A 16,142-nucleotide genomic window follows, 5' to 3' on the forward strand; every position below is an offset into this window, starting at 1 on the left:
CTAGGTGCGCCATTGGTCAATCCCTGTTTTAGGACATAAAAAGCTGCCTTATACTGAGGAGCCAGAAAACTTGAGATTGAGCCACTGCAAGTCTGTGTAGCCAGTCCTGAGCTAGATGGACCAATGGTCTGACTTGGTATAAGGCAGCTTCCTCTGCTGTGGTGGTGTTGTTTTTCTTAGACAGGAGTCCCTCAAGGGTCTCCATGGTGATGTGGTGTTAGTGGACTCTCTTGCTAACCCTGGAAGAGTTATAAACACACACATACAATATAACACAACGAACGAGGTGAGCCCAAAATTGGCAGGGCAGGTAACTGGCAGTGGCACTGAAATCGATGTTTGCATGTACAATTAGAATCAACAGGGTTAAGAAGGACAACTAGACTTTAGGGAGGAGTTAGAAGAGAACACACACCAAGTTAGCACCAATAAGGTCATGCTTAATAGAGATCAACTGGAAGGATCCCAAATGTCCAGTAGATTACGAGATCACAATTTACCAAATTCTCAGAAAACCTCAGAAAAGTGAGATGGTCATGATGAACTGTTATAATCTCATCATGTACCAGAGTATTGGGGAAACTCAGCCATTAACCCAGACAGTTTTCTTGGAACCGTTTCATGGCCCTTTATATTAACCATATTTAAATATTAACCATATGTCAATATCACCCCCCCCCCCAAAAAAAAGGATCTTCAGATCAAAACAAACCGAAATAATCCCAATCCTCTGCATTAGAAAATCCATTATGAAGTATGCTTTGGGGTAAATTAAGAGAGATCTGTAGGACTGACAAAATACTTGTTACGGTTAAAAAGCTGTCCTTAAAACATGGGAAAGTATCTGATGCCATCTGCTGGATTTAACAAATTACTACAATATGTCAAAATTCCTTGACGTACTTTTGAAAGAAACTCTTCTTAGTGGAAGAGCAAACAGTCTGTTCTGGAATAGGTAGCCACTCATATTGCGATGGACATTCCCATTGAATTAGCCTCTATTTCAGTTATTTCAAAGCTGTGATAAATCAGTTTCTCACCCAGCAGGTTTGCTCATTCATCATGCTTCAGTTTGTGATATATATCAGTGTGTCCATTCCATGAAACGCCCACATCAAGCAGAAGGTTTATTGGGATATGAACAGTGCAGCAAGATGCCACCCACCGCTCCCATTGAAGCAGCTTTTTGAGGCCAAGTTGGTCCCGGCAGCCTCTCCTCATACTCCTTGCAAAGCATATAAGGAGCATGAGGAGAGGAGAGAAGTCTTCTGGCAACCTTCCCTCTTCCCTGCCCCTGTGCACTTGCAAAGTTTGCAAGGGTTGGTTTTGGAAGGGGCTGGCTTCTACCAAGGCCTTGAGGCAGGGCAGAATTTGACACCTCACCTGAGGTGATGCAGTACCTTGGGCTGCCCCTAATATATATCCCATAGCTGCCAACCCCTTAGGCATTGTATCTCCCCTAACAAATGTCCATTGCTTTCTTCTAATGAATAATTCTAACTGCAACCCAGAGGACTATGAGACATTTGAGGCTTAGACTTTAGTACTCAGTAGCCTGGATCCAAGTTAGTGCTTCTTCAAACAGAAGTTACCACCAGGGAGAAGGGTTGATTGATTTTACCCAATTCTTCCCTTCCCTCAGCAGACCCTTGTGCCCCTGAAAATCTTCTCCTGAGAGTCTCCTAACCCTCAGGGACATATTTTCAAGGGAAATGTGGAGCAGCAGAGGACTGGCAAAAATAATCCCTTTCTGCAAATTGAACTTCTTCCACTTACAGATACACTAGCTGGGATCTGACACCTAACCTATGAATTCCAATTCCATGTGGTGGACAATGGTAAATTAATTGGAAGGACTTGAAAGAAAATCGATAATTTAGGTAGCAAATACATTTTAGAGGCGGCAAACTGCCACAATGAAGAGAGATTAATTCTGTTCCATCTAAAAATCTTCCTTCTAATATATTTGGTTGATTGGTTGATTGATTAAGTGCTGTCAAGTCGGTGTCGACTCTTAGCGACCACATAGATAGATTCTCTCCAGGAAGATTTGTCTTCAACTTGGCCTTTAAGGTCTTTCAGTGGTGCATTCACTGCTGTAGTAATCGAGTCCACCCACCTTGCTGCTGGTCGTCCTCTTCTACTCTTTCCTTCAACTTTTCCCAGCATTATAGACTTCTCAAGGGAGCTGGGTTTTCGCATAATGTGTCCAAAGTATGATAGTTTGAGCCTGGTCATTTGTGCCATGAGTGAAAATTCTGGATTGATTTGTTGTATGATCCATTTGTTTGTTTTCCTGGCTGTCCATGGTATCCCCAAAAGTCTTCTCCAGCACCAAAGTTCAAAAGTGTCAATACTTTTTCTATCCTGCTTCTTCAAAGTCCAGCTTTCGCATCCATAGAGTGTCACAGGAAAAACCATTGTCCGAACGATTCTAATCTTTGTAGGTATAGATGCATCATGGCATCTAAATATCCTTTCCAAGGCCTTCATTGCAACCCTACCAAGTGCTAGCCTGCGGCATATTTCTTGACTGCTGGATCCTTTACAGTTGATGGTCGAGTGAAAATACAAATGACTAAGTTCTGATAAATTTTTAGAATGTTAATTCCCAAATACTGAATAATTTTTGAAATCCCTAAGGATTTTAATAATTCTGTTTGAGAATTAGAACTAATACCAGAGCAAAGTATTTCTGATTTTGAAAGGTTTATTTTTAGTCCCGCCACTTTTTGTCCTGCATAATTGGAATGACCTGTAAGGGTTCTGACAATATTAAAGCAATATAATCCACATATAGACTGATCTTATGTTCAGTAATATTAATAAATCAAACCCTTAATCCATTGATTATATCTAATGGTTTGGGCCCAAAGTTCTATATAGAGTACAAATAACAGTGGAGAAAATGGACATCCCTGTTTAGTGCCCCTCATGATACTAAATAGCTCAGAATCCCAAGAATTTATTTGAATAGTTGCATATGATTCACAGTAAAGTTGCTTAATAATATTAGTAAAACCTGTTCCCTATTAACTTTATTAAATAAGGCTATTGCAACCAACCAAAAGCCTTAAACACATCTAAAGTAAGTATAGCCAATGGGGTATTACTTAATTTACTCTAATTTAAGCAATTCAGTATATGGCAAATTGGATCAGCATTCTGCTCTCTCTTTATAAAACCTGACTGATTGGGGGTGGGGTGGGGGGAGACTATATAAGAAGACTTTCAGCAGAGGCTTTGTGCTTCTCAAAAATGTGCTTGCTTTTTGAAAAACCACATTCTGCTTTCAGTTTGGATTACTGCCAGATTACAAGCCACACTAGGCACCCCCTGTTTACACTCCAAGTGCTAAGCTCAGAACCATGACGTGCCTCAGATTTACTTAGCTGGAAGTCGTGGTGCAGGCTGTTTCAAGCGTCAAGCCAAACTTCCATCTGACAGATGTCTACTTTGAACAAACAAACAAAGTCGGAAGTTGCAACAAACAAGTTGCAGAGCAGATGTTCATAATCAGTCATGTTTTCTGAGGGGCAGTGTTTTGTGGTTTGTTCTCAGAAGTATGTCTAATTAGCTTCTTGCTAATTTAAGATGGTCATGTCTTTCCAACTATTTTTAATGGTAATTATTATTTTGGCAGCATCCCCAGATACAAAAAGAGTCTCAGTATATCAAATACTTATGCTGTGATGACCGGCAGACCCTACATCAGTGGGTAACTGGCATAAGAATCGCAAAGGTGAGATGGAGAAGATCTGTTTCTGGATAATCAGATGAAAAGAGAACAGAATGATGAAATCCAAGAAAACAATTGTGCTCCTAGGGACTGCAGTGACCAGGAGAGCAGAATTTGTACTGGCGCAGTGATAAATACAGATGCCACAAAAGTATCCTTCACAGTGATCCATGGAGTCCACCTGCCAGCTCTTGGTGTTAGCACAAAGGTTCCAATGTTTGAGATAGATGGATTTCCCTTCATGAGCGGCTCCGTGTTCTTCTGCTCATTATTTCATTTTGCTTTTATTGATGCACGGTAGGGGTGTGCATGGAACCAGGAAGCCCGGATTGGTTAGAATCGAAATGGACTCCAATCAAACCGAGCCCAGTTCAGTTCCATGCATGTTGAGCTGGCCTTCAGTTTGGCTCAAGGCTGAACCAGTTCAGGCCCGGCTCAAAGGGCGGGGGGGGGAGGGTGTCGGAATTTTTAAAAATAAAACTTAGCACCTGCTCTGGTGGCCTCTGAGGGGTGTGAGGCCACAGGGGGTCTCCAGTGGTCCCTGCTCCCGCATCAGCCTCCCCCCAGCCTTTTTCGGGCCAGTTCAGCCCAGTTACAGGCCTTTTTGGCCTTCTGCCTGCTCATAGTGACTATTTTGAAGGGCGCCATGCATGCACACTGGCCATTCGTGTGCCTGACCTGGGCACGCACCATTGAGCAGGGACCATTGAAGACCCTCCCACAGCTGTGGCAGCACCCTACTCATCCTGGAGGCTGCCAGACTGGGCTGTAAGTTTTGTTTTTAAAAAAATTCCCAATCCCCTGAGCTGGCCTGGGGAGTTCAGCTCGAGGTCAAGCCAAACCAACCCGGGCCCAGTTTGGCTTGAGGAAAAGCCATTGAACAGGTCTGGTTTGATGGCGAACTGGCTCAACGTCAGGTTAGTTCGCACATCTCTAATGCACAGTCCTAGCTCTGACCACAGTATGGATATCACACACACACACACTCACTCACTCACTCACACACACACACTGTCCATGGCAGACCTTTAGGTTTTTAACATCATTCTCCCCACTACCGCCCCATTGCCTGGCATGTTTAGTAATTCTAATGTTTCTATAGTACCTTTTTTTTAAAAAGTAGATTTATTGTGTGTATGTGGGGCTCCCCCCCCCACCGTTTAATTCCTTTAAAAGACAAAACACCTAAGGTTGTGCAGAGGAAGTGACTTTGTGGTTGCCACAAGAAATATCTGATCAGCACTCTGCGCAGTTGTACTCATTCTCATGGGCTCAGTTGAATACGTGAATGTAATCCATGGATCTAAGTGGGTTTAAACTGGCTTAAACCGACCTCTGTCAAATATGTAATGGGGTGGGGTGCAACTGCACAGAACAAATCAATTTTGGAAATGTATTTTAGACCTCTGATCCATCCGTCTGCTCCAACATTCTTTTAACCAAGTCCTCCTTGTGCTGTGGGTTTGTAGCACCCCTTGCCAGCACAACAGAGACTATTGGAGATGCCCAGTGGTAGATTTGGTACCCCACAATGGATGCATGTCACTATGGGGCATTAATTATATTAAGTAAATATCAGAAAGGTTATTTCTCTTCCTTAAGCTAGAAGGGTTTTTCTAAGGTACTCATGTTTTGTATACAGGATTAAATGTATGTTTATTTTCCCAGTATGGCAAGACACTGTACGATAACTACAAGTGTGCAGTGCAGAAGGCTGGCTTAGCATCTCGATTTGGCAGTCTAGGGAACACTAAATCCACAGTGGGAACATCTTCAAAAGGTACTTGTGCACATTAGGTTATCTGTGTATTTGATATGTGCGCTAACATATTTTATGAACTCCCAAGGGTATCGCTGTATTCCTGGTTACATTTAATTTCAATTAGCCCTTCATTACCCTGCTTCTGATCTTTGTATGTTTGGGCCAAGATCCAGAGCACTGTTTTAGGCATGCTCTCTCCCTTGGGCATGCTCAGTGGGATTTTTGAGGTTATTATTTGGAAAAGCAGTCCCCCATGACACACATCATATATTGTTTTAAAAATCCCTTCAGTTTGAAGAGAATCACTGTGTAGCATGGATGGGGGTTAACAAACACAGGGCTAAACCCCACTTTGGGCATGCTGAATTTGTGCTGTTCTCTGGATCTTGGATATCCTGTAAAGTAAAAGGTAAAGTGTGCCGTCAGGTCGATTTCGACTCCTGGCACCCACAGAGCCCTGTGGTCTTCTTTGGTAGAATACAGGAGAGATTTGCCATTGCCTCCTCTCACGCAGTATGAGATGATGCCTTTCAGCATCTTTCTGAAATACTGCTGCCTGACATAGTACCAGCGGGGATTCAAACTGGCAACCTCCTGCTTGTTAGTCAAGCATTTCCCCGCTGCGCCACTTAATGTGACATACATCTAAAAGATTGCAGGCTTGCTTTTGCTCCCTCCATTCCAAAATAACACTTAATTTGCACAGCTGCACTATGTCCCTTGTCATAACTAGGCCTATACAAAAATTTGGCTTTGAAGTGTTGTAGCTAGATCATATGCATGTTGCTCCTGGCCCTGCAAAGAGATTCCTGCTCCTACCACTTACTTCGGTGTAGAGCGGTCTAATTAATGCACAGCACTGCAGAGAGCCCTTAAAAGGAAGCAGAGCTGCGGGGAGTCCCAGTGACTGCTTGAAAGATGTGTGAGGAATCCTCCCCCTCAGCTTCTCCATAGAGTAGCTGCCTCTGCATGAAGCCAAGGACTAGGTGCCCCTTGGTTTGGATTATGTTTAAATAGCCATAAATTTGATTCAGCTTGCTTGCCCCATGGAGAGGAAGATGTTAGGGTAGTGAAAGGTTATATAAGACCACCTGAAGAGCCCTGGTGGATCAGGCCAAAGATCCATCTAGATTAGCATCCTACTTTGCAGTGGACCAACCAGATTTTATTTGATTGATTGATTGATTTCTATACCACCCTTCCAATAATGTCTCAGGGTCTGTTTACACAGAGAAATAATAAATAAGTAAGATGGATCCCTGTCCCCAAAGGGCTCACAGTCTAAAAGAAGCATAAGATAGACACCAGCAACAGCCACTGGAGGTACTGTGCCTGGGGCCGATAGGGCCTGTTACTCTCCCCTGGCTAAATAAAGAGAATCACCACGTTAAAAGGTGCCTCTTTGCCAAGTTGTTGTTTTTAAATGTATTTTAATTGGTTTTACATAGTTTTAATCATCATTTTTGAATTGTTTTTATATTGTTTTTAGCATTGTTTGAATTGTGGGTTTTATGTCTTTTTAAAAAGTTGTTGTACACCACCCAGAGCCTCTGGATGGGGCGGTTCATAAATGTAATTAATAAATAATAAGTTAGCAAGATGCCTTCAGGAAGCTCTCGAGCAGGACTTGAACATCCCCTCCTGCTTTTGCTGTCCAGCAACTGGTATTCATGGAGGCATCATTGCTAATAGCAGTGGATAGACCTATCCTCCATGAGTTTTTCAGAACCCAACTCCCTGCCTTCCAAAAATTAGCAGAAGTTATTAGCAAGTTGTCTATGATTAATGGGTGTGTATGCACAAAGCTAGTTCATAACATCGTTTTAGAGGGGAAATGTTTTGTGAATCAAAGCAGGTGGGGTGGAACTATGGCTAAGAAGAGTGATGTTGTGAGTTTAATCCGAATGAAACATAGGAAAGCCTGTCTTACCCTGAGGTAGTACTATCATTTGGACCAAAAAACCCAAAGTGTACCATAGAGGTACAAGGTCCTGGAAGGATTGTATATTAGTCTTGTATAGTAGATGTAGCTTAAGCCAGGCGTTCTCAAACTGGGGGGCAGGGGCCTCAACTCAAGAGGAGTTGTCAGTAGGGCAGGGGCCTTACCCAAGATGTCCAAGGTGTGGAGAACAGGGATGACAGGAGGTAGATGGAGACAGAAGCCAACAAGCCCTTGACTCCTCTGCTGCCCACAAAGCCAAGGGTGGGCACAGCAGAGGCACTTCTTTGGCTGATGGGCCAGGCGAGAATTCCCTCTGAGGAGGCACTAGGGGCCAAAGAGGTGTCATTGCGGTACCGTCCTTGGCTTGGTGAGCAGTGCAGGATTCAGCTGGTGTTTTCAGCTCCTGTCCCCCGTCTGCCTCCCCGTGCCCTGAAGAAGTCAGATCAGTTCTTTGCTTTATGTTCTCCACAGTCTCTCTTCTCCTGCATTTTGGATTAGCATGCAAGATGAGTACAAAAGATTACGTGAGAAAGCGATGGAAATATAGACTCCCTTTGCTTGGAGAAGGGAGCTGGTCTTGTGGTAGCAAGCATGACTTGTCCCCTTAGCTAAGCAGGGTCTGCCCTGGTTGCATATGAGACTACAAGTGTGAGCACTGACATCCCCCTGAGGGGATGGAGCCACTCTGGGAAGAGCAGAAGGTTCCAAGTTTCCTTCCTGGCTTCTCCAAGATAGGGCTGAGAGAGATTCCTGCCTGCAATCTTGGAGAAGCCACTGCCAGTCTGGGTAGACAATACTGAGCGAGATGGACCTATGGTCTGACTCAGTATATGGAAGCTTCCTATGTTTGATTCCTACTTGTGTGAATCAAGAGTTCATAGCAGTTATTGCTATAATGAGCAAATACCTAGTGAAAAACAACTTGGAGCCCAAAATTAGATTGGCAGTCTCAACACAAAGCCCAGGTTTGAAAAACTGAGGAGCAAACAAACTCATCCTCGGTTAAAAGGTAAATGTGCTTTATTTATCTCTGCCTAATCAAATCAATGGCTGACATCCTGACTAATAAAGTGTGTGTGCTCCTAATGTCAGTGAAGCACTAGTCGCTGTGCTGGTCTGCCATGCTTCCAAGCATAGGCACTCTTCTACTCTTGTGCAAGAGCACCAGGATTTTTTAGAGTTTATCTGCACTCTGGCAGAGCTCCACTAGACTGGAAAAACATTGCTTGACCCTCAGCAATGTGTTTCTGGTCTACACATCATTAGTAAGTATGTCAGCAGTACCTTTAAATGGGGGTGGGGGTGGGCATGTAGCTTTATATATTATTTTAGGGGGTCACCGTATCAAAAGGTTTGAGAACCTCTGACTTAAAGCACATGTTTGCACTTGTCTGTTTCAGTTCAACATAAAGCAAAGTGGGCATTAAAGCATAATAACAATTTCTCTCATATATTGTTACTGGCTAACCCAGACTAAACTGAAGAATTCACATAAAAACCTTGCCAAACTTCAGAGTTTATTGTTCTAGATAAGCCACAAAACCTTCTTCTACTCTACTTTTCCTTGTTCACATAGTTGGAGCAAGTCACGTTATTCACAGCTCCTATAAACAGCATGTGTAAGAGGCTACTCCAATGTTCTATGTATATCTGCAATGATTTGATGAATGACAAGATTTTTCTTTCTTTTACTACTTAAATTTTGGTTCCCTTTCCCAGCCATAAACAAGTCTGCTCTTTCGTCTTTATTGCATGTCATAGGTAGTGCTCAGGCAAATGGACAGGTCCCCAAAACCATAATCTGCACTACAGCAGAAGCTTCAGAGACTGGAAAACCTGTTGAGATGGCAAAGGTACAAATTAAAATTATTAAACATAAGTATATTAGAATTGCTGTAATAAATCAGAACACGGTATATTAAAACCCATCACTCTCTGTTTCCAACTGCACTGGAAGCCCAGTGCTTCTGCAAGTTTACAAAAAGAATCTGAATCAGTTGGCCATTCTCTCTTGTGTATTTGCACCATCAATACTCAGTGCCAGTGGTATGTGGTTTCTGACCATGGAGGTTCCATTTAACAGCCGCTGATACTCCTGTTCTCTATTAATTTGTCTTGACATTTTGCAATCTTCTTAATATTGATTTTGGTTTTTTCAGATGCTCCACTGGTTCACTGCAGAACCATTTAGTCCTACACTCTGCCTTTTTAATCAGTTACTGATCCATAAGAGGACTCTTTAGAACTGTTAAGGGTTTTTTTTTTACTTAGGAGTCTTTGCTGTAGGGCTTTGTCAAAAGCTTTTGGAAAGTATTGTTCACGATATATAATACCTATTATATTGCCCCCGTCTCTGTGACTGCAGTTTTAAAAGTCATCAGCTGTTAATCATGACATATTTTCCAATCTTGAGAGGCTTTCAGAAGCATTTCTTGGCCAATGAAGGGATTTCTACTAGTCCTGGTATTTATGGGCTAAATCCAACTTGACGGCACGATCTTGGGCAGCCTTACTAGGGCTCAGCCCTGGCGCAGTAATTTGCCATTAAGCTTGTGGGACTGCATCCTAAGAAAGTTAGTGAAGACTCAACTTGGGGCCCGGGATTTCTTAGGGACCGCCTGCTCCCAGCGGAGTCTTCCCACATGACCAGATTGGCTGGGAGGGCTCTGCGCCGCATGCCAACACCTGCTGAGGCCTGTTTGTTGAACACACGGGACAGGGTTTCCTTGGTAATTGGCCCCAGGCTGTGGAACGTGCTTGAGGCCGAGCTCTGCAGGGCTTTCTCTCCCAGCCTTTAGGAGGAAACTGAAGACTGCCCAATGAGTTTCCCTCCTGCTCTCTTTTTAAATTGTAGCCATGCTTGTTTTGTTTTTAGGTTGTTTTTTTAATCATAGTTTTAATCTTATTAACTGCCCTGGGATCTTAGGATGAAGGGGGTTATATAAAAACAAATAAAAACAAACACAATTGAAATAAATGAGACGAGTCATGACTGACTGAAGTTCCTTTTATTTTAATGGGACTTGAGAATCCTAACTCTTTTAGGATTCATTTTTGATATAACCCATTTTTCACACCCTTATTTAGGGCCATTGTAAAAAAAAAGGGGGGGGGGAGAGGCTTTTACATTCCAAAATAAAATGCTCTGTTGTGAATGCGTCTTCCACCCCAAGAGAGCTCTGAGTGAATACACAATGTAGTACTCCTGTTAAGACTGAACAGAGTGCATAGGTGATGAAGGAATAAAATCCATTCCACATAGGTTTTATTCCGTTCCTGTGTATCTGCTCACTGTTACTGAGTGAGATTTTTAATCATCTTAGAAGCCATTCTACAGATGAATACACACAAAGGCAGGAAGTGCTAGGAATCAGTTAAGGGAGTACATCTGCACAGTAACCTTTAACAGCTCCCAGTGCCACTTACAAATAAGAGAATGAAGATGCCCATTGGGCTCTCTGCATCTTAATAACATAGTCTAGCAAACACACAGTGAATGTGAGCTCCCATAATATTCTGCCAGAGCAAACACGCACCTAATGAACTGCTAACTTACCATGTCGTTTTCCTTTTAACCTTTGGGCTGGCTACTTTGGAAGAGATCAAACAGCTCATCTCTGCACTGTTTGTGTACAATGTGTGGCTGGAGGTTAAGAAGTTCCAGTCTTTTGTGATAAAAGAATGTGGAGGAGAAAGTAACTGTGACTAGTATGAAAGGAAGGATTGGTAGGACTACCTGGTTTTAGCAAAGTGCAAGCAAGACTAATGCCTACCCCATCTCTGTCTAGACAAATGCAGACCAGGGAAAATTATAATTAGTTGCTCTGTAGTGCACTTATTTTCCACTGATTCTGCCACAGTCCATAAGGCATAGAAAACAGAATGCAGTCCAGTAAAATGTTTGAACTAGTGCTGGTCCAAACAATTTAGGTGAAATTGTTCACTGGAGAGGGACAGATGAAGCAGGTTTTCTTGCCTGAATTTTCCATTAATTTCAGGTTGGATTCATAGGGGGCAAAAATAGGTAGGCATTTTTGTGAGAGGGTGGAGACAAATGTTTGCTAAGTTTCAGGGGGCTTATCAGGACATTTTTGAAAGCATCATTTCCTTGGCTCAGAAATGAGCCCATGAGAGAAGGCCTGGTCTTGTGATAGCAAGCATGACTTGTCCCCTTAGCTAAGCAGGATCCCCCCTGGTTGCATATGGTTGGGAGACTAGAAATGCGAGCACTGTAAGATATTCCCCTCAGGGGATGGAGCCACTCTGGGAAGAGCAGAAGGTTCCAAGTTCCCTCCCTGACTTCTCCAAGATAGGTCTGAGAGAGATTCCTGCCTACAACCTTGGAGAAGACGCTGCCAATCTGGGTAGACAATACTGAATGAGATGGACCTATGGTCTGACTCAGTATATGGCAGCTTCCTATGTTCCTATTTTTGATCTTTGGTTCTCAGTTGAGTGGCAGATGGTAATCTCCTAGTTACACATTATTCCTATCAACATTATACCTAGGGACTGTAACTCCTACTCTGCCTTGTTACCATGCAGCAGTCATTTAATTTCCCCCCACTTTCGTTAAAAGGTTAAGAAACCAGACAGCATTGACAACACCAAGCAACCAGCATTGCCTACCACACCACAACTGAAACAGCAGCGTAAACCTGGTGGGTTATACCCACCCACCCCTCCTCAACGAAGATCTTCTGCGGTTACTGCTTCATTATATCTACCCACAAATACCGACAGAGAGAGCACAATTTCTCTACCAGAATTTCCAGCACCACCTGAATTGATACCCCCACCTCCCGAACTGGATGACCTTCCACTACCACCCCCACCCCCCGAGTTCTATGACGCGCCTCCCGATTTTATCCCTCCTCCACCGTCTGGCTTTGCTTCCGGCAGTGATATTCCACAGCTGCCACCAGCAGCACCACCTCCTCCCTCATGCTCTGCCTCCGGTGTGCCTCCACCAATCAGAAAAAAGCTGCCGCCACCTCTTCCTAAAAGGCAAGATGATGATGCTGGGCGGGCAGGGGGACAAAACCAAAGTAAGCCGCCTTTAGTGGGGGATGCAGCTGGACAAGGAGATTTCATGTCTGACCTAATGAGAGCGCTGCAAAAGAAAAGAGGTGAAACTTCATGAGGTTTATGGTTTAAATATTGGATGTGGTTTTAATTGTGAGATCGCAGAGAGGATGGTCTGAGAAAAGCAGCCCGAGCTCTTCCTGGTGGTCCAGAGGAGTACGTGCTATAGTAAGTTGTTCCATCACATCCTGGCATTGTGCATTCCTCTTTCCCAAGGACTTGATGAGACAGTGACTTCCCATGCTCCTGGTGAAATGCTGTACATCATCAGAAGCATGGGAAAAATCTCGGGGAAAGACAGACTCCAAATGAGTAGCTCTGTTAATCTGTTGCAGCAAAAAGGTCAGAGACATGTGCTGGCTCAAAGGCAAACTCATTTATTGAAGGCAAGTATGCACTTGATCAGATATGTCCTAGGCCACTGCCTGTGTCGATTTCACAGCCAGTTCTTGTCCTGTACAAGACCATGCCAGTTGTGAGGACCAGCATGGTCTGAAGGACTCAGGGGAAACAGAATTCTGAAACAGCACTTGCAACATCTGAGAGCAGTGCTTGGCAATTCTCACATTTCCTTTTGTGAAATGGTCGGCACTAGTAGAAATATTATTCAGGATCTATTATTTTGCTTCCTCTCTTTGGAAAAAAAGCATTTTGTAAAGTTGAACCAAAATGGGCCCCCATCTTCACTGCCCCATATGCAGATAGAGAAAATGGGGAACCTTAGTGTGGGGGGTGTGTGTGTGTAAAACCTATCCTGCAGGTGGCAGCAAAGCTCCTATGGCCACAATTCCCACCTCCCCCTGCCCACACACACACTCAACAGGTGGTGGCAAAAAAAGGAGACTAGTTTCACACATAACCTGTTCATCTTCAAAGCCTCCCAAAATTTGGCTGAAAGTTTTTAGCCTTAAGGATGAAAAGTGAAATATGCTACCCAAAGCTTTATTATACATCTGTACTGTACTGTCCACAAAATGCCACATCTATGTTTCACCAATGTTTTTGAAGTTAGCAACCCCCATCCAACTGATTATTATTTTCAGTGATACTCACAGGTGTTGCCTGCAGATACTATTTAAAAGATTTAATGCTAGGCTGAACCTACTGGAGATATGAGCTTCAGTTTTTCCTCTCACGCCATCTGTCAGGTTAATGATTGTCTTAAGTGACACCTCGGCATTTGTCTCCAAGGCCTTATAATTATCTGAATATTTTTACATAATTTATCCTGTCCTGTGTGTCTTTCATCATTTATGATTTACCTGAATTCTGCATTGTTCATTTGCACGGCCAACTCCTAAATAAAATCCTCTTCTGTGTCTTCAGAGTGTCAAGTTAATCAACAAGCACTACAGTTCTATTTAAAGATATTGCACACAAAGTCAGTCTTTAGAAAAGTGGATGCTTCTCCTTTGGGGGTTTACTTTTTATATGCCTTCTCAAAATTTCAATTTAAGATCTTGGTGACTATGGTACTTAAAAGATCCTTACAAGTAAAGTGGGCCCCTTAACTTGGACCCTACCAACTAGCAGCCTGGAAGCCAAGTATGATACTCTTAGCAAGGTGTTACCTGTTTCTCCATTTGCCTGAATGGCTCTGCTGTGAACTAGTTTGCCAATGAGGGATTTAATCAAAGTGCTATGACTGTAAGGAAATATGTTGCTATAAAGGGCAAATATAGTCTATAATAAATCAAAGTCCTTGAAGCAAGCAAACTAGCCTATCTATCTAACTATCTATCTAATTCTCTAAGGCGTACCCATGGCTAATCCTGTGTATGGCAGATCTCACAAGTTTATGAGCAGAAACATTGTGGTGATTGGGCAGTGGAGATTCCATATGCAGATAGGGAGGAGGAGCATTTGGCACTGTGGTGATTGGGCGGTGTGGATTCCATATGCAGATAACAGGGAGGAACCTGTGATGGTTAAGGTCAGTTGGAATGCAACTGTTACTGGTTGGAAGACTGTAGAGGAGAGGACTGTATCTAGTGGGCAGGGGTCTGTGAAGAGAGGGGTTATCTGGGAGGAAAGATCCCTTTCAGGAGAAGGAGGCTGCCATTGTGTGAATTATATGAGGAAACAAGATGAAGAACATCTGTTAATTCAGGAAGGTGGTGGGGAGAGAAAGCAGGGGAAGGGAAGAAAGAGGGGAAGAGGAAGTGGAGAAGAGAGAAAAAGAAGGGGGGAGAGAGAAAGGAGGAAGGGCAAGGGATGGGCCTGAGGGGAATGGGTGGCCATGGCAGCACGTGTTGGCAGCAAGAAAGGGCACAGTCAACTACTGCTGCTGTTTGGGGCTACCGAGGCCATTGGTGGAGGGAGGCAGGCAGGCAAGGGATGGGCCCAGGCCTGTCAGCGGCCTGAGGGGAACGAGCGGCCATGGCAGTGCCTGTTGGCAGCAAGGAAGGGCCCAGTCAACTACAGCTGCTGTTGGGGGCTACTGAGGCCATTGGCGGAGGGAAGCAGACAGGCAAGGGACAGGCCTGGGCCTGTCAACAGCCTGAGGGGAATGAGCAGCCATAGTGGTGGTGGCAGTGAAGAAGGGCCCGGTCAACCTCTGCTTTTCTGTGAGAAGGTCTCTGGGGATAGGGGGCTGCAGCTTAGCCAATAGGTGCCAGCAACACTGCAGCCGCGACCAAGAGGGATGATGGGGATGGAGTAAAGGGATGGAGGAGAGACCAAGTGTGGTGAGGGGGATGGAAGCAATGGGATGGAGGAAGAGGAGCAGGAGTGTGGCTCAGATGAAGGTGGAGAGATCTCTGAGGTGAGGGGAGCTGTGACAGGGAGCGAGGGGAGCAATGAAGTACTAGCGTGCAGATGATCTGCATGAGTTAAGCTAGTTTTAAATCATTTTTAAAAAGTTAAAAATCTCTCACACAAGCACAAAAAACGGCTTGGGGTTAGGGAAGAGACATACCAAGGGAGGCTTTCAGTTGGGGATGGGATCTCTCTCTCTCTGCTTTCAAAATCTTTTAAATGAAAACTTTATCTACCTCCGAGAGCAAAGATCTAGGGTGTTGTTGTTTTTTAAGTTACATTACTCGAATCACAGATGAAATTGCCAGCAATGCCCATGAGAGCTCCGGCTATAGAGCGGTATATAAATGTAAGTGCTATTGCTATTGCTATTGCTATAATGGCACTACAAGGGCAGAGCATGATAAGCTGGTTGTTAGGAAATTCAAGTTGTAGGAAGGAGAAAAAGGAGAGCATTTAAATTTGCTTCCAGCAGCAGTAGTGCAAGGGTAAGAGATGGGAGACTGCTGGTTTTCAGGAAATATAGAAGCAGCAGAACAAGACAAGGGTCTTGAAAGCGGAAGAGGAAAATGGAGGTGCTGAATGACAAGAAGGGAATACTAACAGAATGTAAACCTGAACAAAAAATAACTATGTCCTTTGGTAATGATTTGGTCTTATTAGGAGGATTCATCTCTTAATTTCATCTTGGTGTCAGGTTCTCTTCATTAAGATGAGCAGCTAACTTTAATCTTGTTAGCCCAAGCAGGAGGACGTTGTGCATAACCAGCTCGTTCAGCCACTGTCTGCATCTGAAAGGGATGCTGCAAAACCCTCTGCAAGAGGCAAACCTAAAAGTAAAACAGTACAAATGCATT

The 16,142-nt window shown here is 43.7% G+C and overlaps 2 protein-coding genes across 16 annotated transcripts in view; one reads left to right on the plus strand and one right to left on the minus strand.

Annotated features, from left to right (window-relative positions):
* Positions 1-13,849, plus strand: part of APBB1IP (amyloid beta precursor protein binding family B member 1 interacting protein) — a 104,852-nt gene extending 91,003 nt beyond the window's left edge. For all 9 annotated transcript variants that reach the window (XM_053262360.1, XM_053262361.1, XM_053262353.1 and 6 more), the window contains 4 exons: positions 3,644-3,742; positions 5,408-5,519; positions 9,205-9,296; positions 12,023-13,849. In XM_053262360.1, coding sequence (XP_053118335.1) covers positions 3,644-3,742; positions 5,408-5,519; positions 9,205-9,296; positions 12,023-12,586 — 867 coding nt within the window. In that variant the 3' untranslated portion in view covers positions 12,587-13,849. The remainder of the gene's footprint in view (positions 1-3,643; positions 3,743-5,407; positions 5,520-9,204; positions 9,297-12,022) is intronic.
* Positions 12,885-16,142, minus strand: part of LOC128330086 (protein adenylyltransferase SelO-like) — a 52,265-nt gene continuing 49,007 nt past the window's right edge. For all 7 annotated transcript variants that reach the window (XM_053262371.1, XM_053262370.1, XM_053262364.1 and 4 more), the window contains one exon: positions 12,885-16,115. In XM_053262371.1, the coding sequence (XP_053118346.1) occupies positions 15,993-16,115 (123 nt within the window). In that variant the 3' untranslated portion in view covers positions 12,885-15,992. The remainder of the gene's footprint in view (positions 16,116-16,142) is intronic.

Source organism: Hemicordylus capensis, chromosome 6 (genome assembly GCF_027244095.1).
Source record: "Hemicordylus capensis ecotype Gifberg chromosome 6, rHemCap1.1.pri, whole genome shotgun sequence".
Taxonomy (NCBI): Eukaryota; Metazoa; Chordata; class Lepidosauria; order Squamata; family Cordylidae; genus Hemicordylus; species Hemicordylus capensis.